Source organism: Poecilia latipinna, unplaced genomic scaffold (assembly GCF_001443285.1).
Source record: "Poecilia latipinna isolate Pla-1442-1.1 unplaced genomic scaffold, P_latipinna-1.0 Scaffold646, whole genome shotgun sequence".
Classification (NCBI taxonomy): Eukaryota; Metazoa; Chordata; class Actinopteri; order Cyprinodontiformes; family Poeciliidae; genus Poecilia; species Poecilia latipinna.
Genome location: NW_015113262.1, coordinates 208,087 through 218,549, shown reverse-complemented (window position 1 = coordinate 218,549; position 10,463 = coordinate 208,087). Strand labels below are relative to the sequence as shown.

The 10,463-nt window shown below is 40.1% G+C and overlaps 1 protein-coding gene across 2 annotated transcripts in view; it reads left to right on the top strand.

The window, feature by feature from the left end:
- The window catches only part of LOC106954322 (protein zyg-11 homolog), a 16,126-nt gene extending 9,141 nt beyond the window's left edge, over positions 1-6,985 (top strand). The window contains exons 6-14 of one of the 2 annotated variants that reach the window (XM_015043723.1): positions 1,456-1,520; positions 2,783-2,882; positions 3,046-3,096; positions 3,838-3,996; positions 4,116-4,163; positions 4,594-4,794; positions 4,872-4,924; positions 6,333-6,430; positions 6,559-6,985. In XM_015043723.1, the coding sequence (XP_014899209.1) occupies positions 1,456-1,520; positions 2,783-2,882; positions 3,046-3,096; positions 3,838-3,996; positions 4,116-4,163; positions 4,594-4,794; positions 4,872-4,924; positions 6,333-6,430; positions 6,559-6,740 (957 nt within the window). In that variant the 3' untranslated portion in view covers positions 6,741-6,985. Of the gene's footprint in view, positions 1-1,455; positions 1,521-2,782; positions 2,883-3,045; positions 3,097-3,834; positions 3,997-4,115; positions 4,164-4,593; positions 4,795-4,871; positions 4,925-6,332; positions 6,431-6,558 lie in introns of both variants that reach the window. The other variant, XM_015043722.1, reaches the window with a different exon arrangement.
- The last annotated feature ends 3,478 nt before the right edge of the window (positions 6,986-10,463 follow it).

The window sequence follows — 10,463 nt, the reverse complement described above, 5'->3', positions numbered from 1 at the left end:
AGCTGAAAGTTTTGCTTCGAGACAGTTTGATGATTCTTAAACGGAGTAGAAAAGACATGCCGAGGATAGACTTGGCTTTGGATGAACGGATATTTTTGTGCAGAATTAGCGGTGCATGGATTTTATTGATAGATAAAGGTAAGACAGCAATAAGATGTCTTTTTATGAAATGTGCGTTTTGTGGGCTACAGTTTGTATGTCTAAATAATTCCGTAAAGTAGAAGCGGTAGGTAATCTACCACAGCAATTATTTATTAATAAAACATTAAGCCTAAAACGTATTAGAACAACAGACTGAATGTTCTGTTCTGTGTGCAAAATTCTTGAATGTTTTTTGGTGTTAAATCCTAAAATATGAAGTGGCATTGTTGTCAGTTGCTATGGCAACGAATCTGCGTAGCTTGGTGAATACAGATAACTGCTGTGTGGATCATAGCACAAAATCAATACCTACATTTCTAAGTTTCACTGAGTTAACGCGGCTATGGATGGCATGTAAAAGATTAGTCTTTTTGCCCTCCAGCCTTGTATGCTTGCGCGAAATTTCCGTACAATAACATGCATGGTGTCTAAGTGTTAAGTCAGTGCCTCACCAGCAGTGAACCTCACCGCACATCACTGATATATATATATATATATATATATATTTTTTTTTTTTCTTCTCCAGATTTTGTTATGTCATCTATGCGAGTCGTTTACATTTTGATTCTAAAAAAATGTCCACATAACTTTATAATTTGGTTCGTCTGTGTCATGAGTTGAGAGTTTTGAGATGGTGAGGTGGAGGCTTGTATCAGTGAATGATTATTTTAATGGTGATAACAAAGAACACAGAGAAATCCAGGGAGCACAGGTGATCACAAAAGCAAAGAACTCAAACACTGGTAGTACTACTTATATGACTTGAGACAAAGACAACTGACGTTCAACAAACGACACAACAGTATTGACAGAGATCCGACAAGGAGCAGGGAACACAGGTGGGATTAAATACACAAGGAAGGTAATCAGGGGAAATGAGGGACAGCTGGAGACAATCAAGGGGTGGACAAGAGACAAAATGAACACAGAAAAACCAAATCCTCACAGTCTGATGATGTCATTTTTAAATGTTTTTATTGGCTCCTGTGACCTTTATTTGATAGTTAATTGACAGGAAAGTGGGGAATGAGAGAAGGGGAAGACATGCTCCAAGCGCTGCGCCACCACAGCACACCTGATAATGTCATTGTTAAACAGTTTTACACTGAACACAGTGTGAATATCAAAGTATATGGTAAAAAACAAAACATTTTTACCAAATACTTGCTTTGTTGTCAACTTTTCACTTTTACTTGAGTAAAACTATGTTGAAGAGGTGCTGCTTTACTGTTTTGTTGTTGTTGTGACTTTAGGATGCTCTATTTTGGACTGAATTTTCATACTTTGTTATGTTTCATCCTTCCATTTTTCCAGGTGCAGAGCAACTGTCTGATGGCACTCTGCAATGACTTCCTGCTGCAGAATGTTCCTTTTGACAGGTTAGTTTACTGACCCAACCAGACGCTAAGCTAACTGTGAGCACCGTGGAAAAGTTGCACATTTATTCTGTTTTTAAGTTGTTGTTTTATTTCAACCTTAAATGTTTCAGATCATCAATATATTTTTTATGCCAGACAAAATGCAACTGGTGATCAATAAATCAATCAAATTGTATCTGTGTAGCACATTTCAGCAGCAAGGCATTTCAAAGTGCTTTACATCATAACAAACACAAAAACACAAAGTCATGCAACATAGAATCAACAATGAAAACATGACATTAAGTCAAGGGCCATCATTAAACTCAAAATTGGTTACGTTTCAAATACAACTCTAAACAGGTGGGTTTTTAGTCGAGATTTAAAAGAAGTCAGTGTTTCAGCTGTTTTACAGTTTTCTGGAAGTTTGTTCCAGATTTGCGGTGCATGGAAGCTGAATGCTGCTTCTCCTCGTTTGGTTCTGGTTCTGGGGATGCTTTAAAGACATGTTAGTGTGACATATTGTCTCTGCTGCCCGAATATCGAGCTGTTAGCATGTCATGATAGTCTTCAGTCAGAGGCCTCTTCAGATTCGATACAACACTGACTGCTATTGGAGAGCCTTTCTGCCTGAAGCGTCATCATCCCCAATGACTGTTTGAAAATATTTGGACGATAGGAGATATGGCAACATTTGATTTACTGTTAGGGTAGATAATGTATTTAGAAAAAACATAATTATCTGTTCTCTTCCAGAAGATTCTGCAAAAAAAAGTCATCAGTTTATGATCTTAAGTTCAAATGCACTGAGAAAAAAAATAGAGGAAAAAAAAGTACAGCTGTATTCCAAGTTTTATAGTGGTCTAGTCAAAGACTTGACATAAATCTGATTGTGATGTAGCATGACTTTATGTATGGTTTTTATTCTCTAATGTTGCATAAGAGTGGGCTGATTGCTGCAAGCATTTGGGTGGGACAATAACTTATTCAGTTTAGTTGGTATTTATTTTTCAGATAAGGCCAATTTGGTTTTGAGAAATTTTTACCCTTAATAAATGAAATCATAATTTAAAAACACATATTGCATCCATTAGTGTTATCTTTATCTGGGAAAAAATAGTTTGATCTAATATGTGTTTAAAAAAAAAAGAGAGAATGAGGAGAATAAATACCTTTCCACTGTGTTGTGATTTGTTAGTGTTTTCCTGAAGTTGACTTTTTGTGTAACTGCTCTGCATTTTGGTAAAAATGATTCCCTCATCCATGCTGTGTTCACGACTCAGGTATTCAGCGGCCATGTTGGTGATCAAATGGCTGAGCAACCACGAGGAGCCGACCCTGCAGAGGATTGCGGTGGCCGTCATCTCCATCCTGGTGGCGAAGGTTGTTCACTCTGAGCTTTAGAGCTCCAGTTAAATCCAGAAAAACACAGACAGTTTTATGGCTGATTAAAGGGACTTTTTTTTAAATATCAAGTTTGACATTTAATAGAACTTTTAAAACACAAGAAAAATCAGCCATAGCTCACTTTTGCTTTCTTGTGCAGATTTCTGTAGAGGAGACAGCACTGCTCAGCAACGACATCTCATTTATGAAGGTTTGTTACCATTTCAGATTAATGCTACAAGCCTACGACAAAAGGAGAATATTTTCTTTGATTGTTTCAATTTGTTTTCTTTTTTTCTTTTTTAATGGGACATTAAATTCTAATTAACATTTACATTTAAATTCATGCAAAACCAGCTAAGTGGCTAATTCTCACCTCTAGACCATCAGCAGGTCGATGATGTTTAATAAGATAAAACTGCCTCAAACTACTGCACACACAAAAAATCTCTTGATAAATGAAAAAAGGGGGTAATTAAACAGTTTGTAGTCTACATTGGTTCAATAATTTTCACTTTAAGTTGAGTGGAGTTAGCATAGCGGCACTAAAAATGGACTTATTATACGCTAAGCTAAACAGGCTTAAAAGTTAGCCTGCGTCCTAGGTTAGGGGTTCCCAAACTTTGCCATGTCATGGACTCGCCCCAATCAGCATTAGCTTCTGGGCAGGGACACACAGGCAGCACTGCAAAACACATAAAGCAGCATCGACTTTTATTATCTTTTCAAGAATTATTTTGGTTTTCTATGCTATGCTAGCTTGAGGAATTGCACTGGCAGCCAGTCAGGGAGATGAGCCTGGCAAATAACATTTGAATGAATTTTTTTACCTTATACTTTTAAGATAATGAGTGACAAACAGGTTAAATTTTATGACACATTAGTTTCGTCCTCTCCTGTCTGAAACCTCACTCTGATTCATCGTCTCTCCTCGCTGTCTGTCTAACAGCAGCTGCTGACTGTCGTGCAGCATAAAGCCATGCTGGGGCTGGTAGACCCCACTCTGAAGTTTGCCCTGAGCGCTCTGTGGAACCTGACCGACGAGACGCCCGCGGCCGCCCGCAACTTCATCAACTGTCAGGGCTTGGAGCTCTACATGGAGGTTCTGGAGGTTAAAGAGCACAAAATAACTCACTGATAAACCCTTCGTTTAGAAACGCAGTTTTAAAAACGGTGACTTTAACCTTTCTTGTTGATGTTTTTTTCTCTTTTGTTTGTTTTGCATTGCAGTCCTACTACAGTGAAACTGCTATTCAACAGAAGGTCCTTGGCCTTTTGGTGGGTATACAGAGCATGAATGGTAGAAACCACGATTAAAATGTAAGCACACTGTTGGGACGCTGAAAAAGACTATCGTTACGTTCAAGTTGTGCTAAAAGGAGTTAGCTTATCGGCTAACTACTTTTGAGCCTGAAATAGCAGATTAATTTTACCCAAATTCAAAACTAAATCTCATTCTATTAATTATTGTCTACATCTACCACCTATGAAGCCAAACTTTCCATCGGTCTTAAACTGTAGTCATGGGACTCCCACAATCATTTCAAGGGCCACAAATGGCCCCTAGGCCTCGCTTTGAACACCCCAGTGTAACTGAGCTTTATGATTCGAAATGAACAAACACTCTGTTGCAGTTCTTGTAATGACATCTGCAGTGCAATTCAATGTCATAAAACGAAAGCATATACATTCCTTTTGTTTTGTTAAGAACAACATAGCGGAGGTGGAGGAGCTCCAGTCTGACCTGATGGATGAAGACCTGTTGGAGCACATCCTCAGCCTCCTGCAGGACTCCCAGATGCTGGTGGAGGTGCGCTACTTTGCAGGAGGGATTCTGGCACAGCTGGCCTCCAGAGCAGAGGCCTGGACTCTGGACCAGGAGCTCCGGAGCACCATTCTGGAGCAGCTGGTGTGTGTCCCAGTCGCAGAAGATAGGTCTGTTCATTAAGTCGGTTTTTTTCAGCGTCTCTTTTTGTTTCCTTGCAGCACAAATCAATAATGACATGGCCTCATCTGGAGCAGGAGATGGTGTCTTACAGGTGAGGGCCAGAGCCGAAAGGAGGTTTTGTTAGCATTGCCTCCTATGTGTAAACTGTGACATTTTAAGAAACATCCACTTCCCACTGCAGAAGAATTCCTCTTGAACGTTTTGGTATTGTCACATTAAAACATCCTCATCTCATTAGATTTAACTCCATAGCCACTTACAGCTGCACTATGTAACTTTTAAATAGATTATGCTTTTTGTTAAGGCTGGCACCATGTTGTGACAGTGTAGTATGAGACAGATGGTCTGTGAAAATTATTTTTTTTTAAATCAATATTTTCTACTTCCTCCCTGAGCTACTACTGCCTGAAGAAATGCACCGCTCCCAACCAAAAACAACCAATCAGAGCCAGGAGGAGGGACTTAGTGCTGTCAGTCAACCACATGTACACGCTGCTTTATGTGCTAATGGTGGAGAAACAACTTACCGTCGATCCACCGTCATTGGTGGCCAGGCTGTCTAGACTGATCATTGACAACAGGCTATGCTAGCTGCAGTGTAGCAGAGTGCAAGAGGGAGAGAGAGAGGGAGGCTGAGCAGTGCCACATGAGATTGTGATTGGCAGCGCTGGTTAGTTAGAACTCGGAGAAGGCAGAGAAGCTCAATGTTCTCATACCATACTGTCCCGACATAGTGACATTTTCAACAACTATGGAAACAAATATATTTTTATAAAAGTTACATACTGCACCTTTACGTCCTTCGTGGCATATCTGTACAAGGTTTATAAATCTAGAGACAAATTTTCAAGCATTATTCTTTGCAAAATAATCTACACTTAGTCAGATTGGGTGGAAAACATCAGTGAACTTTAATTTCCAAGTTTTGTCCAGGATGTAGGACTGGACTTCAACTAGGCCATTGAAACACATTGATGGCTGCATGTTTGCTTTTCATGGAGTTTTCGTTGAAAAACTGCAAAACCCATGGATCGTTTTCATTTCAATTCACATTTACGTACTACTATTCTCCTGTCTGTTGCATAAAATCCCATTAAAACACTCCGAAGGTTGTGGGTGTAATATGACAAAGGAAAACGGTCAAAGGTTGTGAATCCTTTTGCAAAGCACTTCTCATGTTGCATAGGCCTTTATGAAATGCCCTTAGCTCATTTTTTGATCCTGTGGACTCCACTGCTCTTATGTAACGCTTCACACTTTACGCTGTGCGTCAAAAAATACATCTCTCTTGAAACCCCAATGTACGTTTATTGTTACTGAGTTTTTACTGGTGAGTGCAGCCAGAGTGTTACCACCAGCACCTGGAGCTGAAACCTTTTAGAGTCCAATTTCTGAATAATTTAATGTTAGAAACACAGAAAGTGAACATCTGGTGCAAACGAAGAAGCCTGAGTATAAAGTGTTAAATCAAATCACAGTGATTGTCTTTCTGGTTTCAGGTCCTTCCGTCCATTTTGCTCTCTGCTTCAGACTTGCCAGCCCTCAGGGGTCCAGCTGTGGGCGGTGTGGGCGATACATCTCGTTTGCAGACAAAACGGTAAGACAAAAACGTCAATAGACGCCTGAAGATGAGGCCAATGAACGTATTTGGCACCTAAATCTTGAATGATGCTGAGTATTTTCAGGTACTCTTCTCTGAAAATTCTTTTTTTTCAAACGGTGCAGCTTCGTATTACATCCATATGCTAACTAAGGAGGGCCTGATGGAGCTTCTGAAAGCATTGGACACACATCCCGACACACACAGCGACGTTAAAAGGGTTTCCCAAAGCATCATGCGGATGGTACAGGAACAACAGAGTCCCTGTGAGGTGACGAACAGCCAGACGGAGCCTGGAAAGTCCTAACAAGAGTGCTTTAAAAAGCTTTTTTATCAGATCTAACGTGTGGTCGCCATGACGATACAAAATGAATAAATACAGTTGTTCAGAACAGTGTGTGGATACGTAATGACTACTTGTTAAATACTGCATCTTGTATTTAATTGGGATTCGTTGTGATAGACCTGTGTGAATTGGGATCTAAGTATGGAAAAACCAGTCAAATCAAACATGTTTTTCAAAGATTGTTCAAAATAAAAATCTTTAAAGTTGTGGTGTGTGTGTTTTACGCCATTTGACGTGCTGAAACCTGCGGATACCCGGGAGAGATGGATGCAACTAAATAAACCCTAATGCAGAATGAAAACCTGTTTTAGGCTGTAAAAGACAGGAAAACGGTGCAAAGGTTCACCTCCCTGCTGGATTTCAACCACACGTGCCGCTAGAGCTGCGATAAAGCGTCAAAGCATATTCATTTGTTGGAAAGACCTAGTCAAAGTCCAAACCTATAAGCAAAATTGATCGTCTACAGATGAACCTCAGCAAATAAGTACAGTAAAAGGCGGTTGTAAGAAGCATCGACTCTGCAGCTGATTAACTCAAGTTTGAAGCTTGTCTGCTAATAACTGAGCAGCTTCAACACCTACCGCTAGATGGCGCTTTCGTACTTCACCTCAGAAACAGTTTATGCCTTAAAATCGTCCTTATTTAAATAAATTCATTAATTAAATGTCTAGAGTCAAGTCATATGTGTTTATTGATACGCTACCCATCCATTATGAATCTGTTGGGTTTTGTATCTGTGCCCTGAGTAACAACAAGCAGCCCCACCCCCACCCCTCTCTGCTCACATGCTCTCACTCTCTGTTAGATGCTGATTTCATTATATTTTATGTAACGCGGCTCGAAGAAGGAGCCGCTCCACGGCGTCTGTTATAAGTTGGCCTATTTATAATTCCTTTTGAAAAGAAGATTAATAAGACGAGGAGAAATGTTCGAGCCTCACCGCTGTCTTTAACTTTAAAATCAAAAGGAGCCTGGCAACAAGATTAAAGCTTCGCGCGCTAATAATTCAGCGGAAATAGTTGTTTGATGCAGGATGTCCTGAAAGACGGGAAGCAGCAGCTCAACTATGAAACATCACACTATATGTGGCGGAGCCTTGGCTTAAAAAGGTCAAGATTTCTAAAGAGAACATGGATTAAGGTTTCAGTAAGAGGGCTTGTTCTGAGACATGATGCGTGTGGCGAAAACTGCTTTGCTTCGTAACGGACTGTCTGAATGCCTTAGTGTGTTGTCAATTTACAGCTTTATTTCATTTATTTATGGAAAAAATATGGGGCCTTATTTAGTTACCATCTTTTTGATGTAAAGGAGTTGTAATACAAAACGTGATACATGGATCTGAAGGGGTTTTTTTAATTTTATTTTTGCTCCGGGGACTCTCAAAACTATCTGCCCATGTGGAAAAAGTATTTGCACCCACGGATTAAATGCACTGCTTGGCCTTTAGAAATGCTTAAATAAAACATGTCTGACAGCATGAAGTAGGCTAAAAGATCTCAGAGTGCAAAATCTCTTGCCTTAAAGGGATGGTACAATGTGTTTTACAGGCACATAGTGCCATTATATAGCATTATTAATGCTAATCTCAGTTGTTTAAAAAACTTCAATACATATCAAATATGACTTAAAAGAAATTGAACTCTGTAATTTAAGGCCTTGAAATTGGGCCTCTGTCTCTTTAAAAACTCCTTCTCTTTCTGAAACTCCACCTTCAGGAAGTAATTAGCGTTGCACTGAGAAGTAGCTTGTATACTGCTAAATGCAGAAATTACAGAAATAAATGTTTTTGCTTTCAAAAACATTTATTTTTGTACCAAAATGTCAAATATTAAAATCAAAACGTTGCCTTTATGTCCTGGTACTGTAGTTTGAATGTGCATTCACACCAGTCCGGTTTAGTCTGATCTAATCAAACTCCAGTTCGTTTGTCTTGAAAGTCTGGTTAGTTTGGGGACGTGTGAATGTAGACCCATAAAGCTAACTCTGGTCCGCTTAAAAACCTGTCTTGGTCCAGTTGAAGTAACTCTGAAGAAAACAGCGCAGAGCATTGTGGGTAAATATAACCAAACAAAAATGCATGAATCTAGCAATAGTACAAGGAATGGCTTGTGGTTTTTTTGTTGTTGTTTTTACCAAAGACAAAAGAAAAATCTGACACCACTCCATCTAAGCTTACATTTTGTGAAGAAGGAAGTTGCACTCAGTGTCTTCTTTAGAGGTTTTCATTTTGTTTCCTTCAATGTAGCGCCACCACAGGCGAGGAGGGGAACAGATTTTCCACAGGGTTTGGATCATGTGACAATGCAGTGTGAAAGCCAACCACACCAGCTGAAAAAGTACAAATGTTACCATTTTGGTCCCAAACTGAATTGAGTCTACCGGAGTGTCAAGTGTGAAAACATCCTGAGTTTTTCAAAAAACATTCAGTCATGCAGAAGGAACGTCTTGTGGTTTGGTATTGTGCTTGTTTCTCAAGCTGCATGGTGGTTTTTCATAAGGCGACAGCTTTCATTGTCCTGCTGTCTGAAACTATGGACATCAGGAAGGTGCTGTGAATCGGCAACAATGCTTGGATGAATGAAATGTGGCAAAATTAGTCTGGCATTGCCGGAGAGAGCTGTAATTTTCCACTTTTGAGAGATATTGTTCCAGGACTCAAATTAGTTTTTGCTGTGTTTGGATAGGCCGAGTAGGGACATGCTTCTGTGACAATCCAGTGGTCACCTTGTTTTTGTTAGACACTCATTGTTTGTTCAGGTTTAATGGAAATCTGGTGCAGAGGGGACACATATCAGCCTGCTACAGATATAGTCATCTGTCACATGTGCAAACTACATAATCACATTTCCCAAAATGTCACAAAACAATGGAACAGCTGAAGCCCAGAGGAATACAGCAGATGCAAAAATAGGACTTGTGGCCAAAAATAGAGAACAAGGAGATAAATAAAGAAGCAAAAAGCAGACATGAAATAAGAGAGTCGGCTGAGTCAAAGAATACTGAGGTCCCCTATCGTGTTACACGACTTTTAGTGCAAAAATACTGCAGTCAAATTTCTCAGACTCGCTCTCGGGTACTTAAATATCACCGCGCTACTTTCGAGTCAAAGCTCAGCGTGAATTAGCATCTCATTATCTCACATGCGCGGCCATCTTTATTGGATCAAAACACCCGGTGAACTGGTCACGTCTACAGCTCTGAATGCGGACGCACACTGCGACCCCCGCGCGCGACAGAGCGGGTTGATGTCGTTTTTTTTTCTTCTTCTTCGACTTTTTTTTTCAGCTGGAGGCCCATTAGACACCAGCTAACCTTCTGAGCAGTAAAAAAATGCAGCGAAAGAGCAGAGCACGAGGAGAAACTGAGCAAGAAGAAGAAGAAGAAGAAGGAGAAACACACGCGCGCTTCTCCAGGCGCTGTGATGAAAGGACGGAGCATCTCCTCTGAAATGACCTTTTTATTGCCGGGGAAGGATACAGAGATGGCAGGCCTCTGAGCCTGTAAGCAGATCTGTTACAATAGAAGCGTCATCCGTCACTCCACCGACTAAAAGCAATCAGTCAGAACTCATTTTATCTGTTGTGTTTGTTTCAAAAACATGGTGTTTGCAAGAAGGGCACCGGATGTTCAGTAATTTACAATGAATCACTGCTTCCGATTACAGAACAATCAGAGCCGGAGACA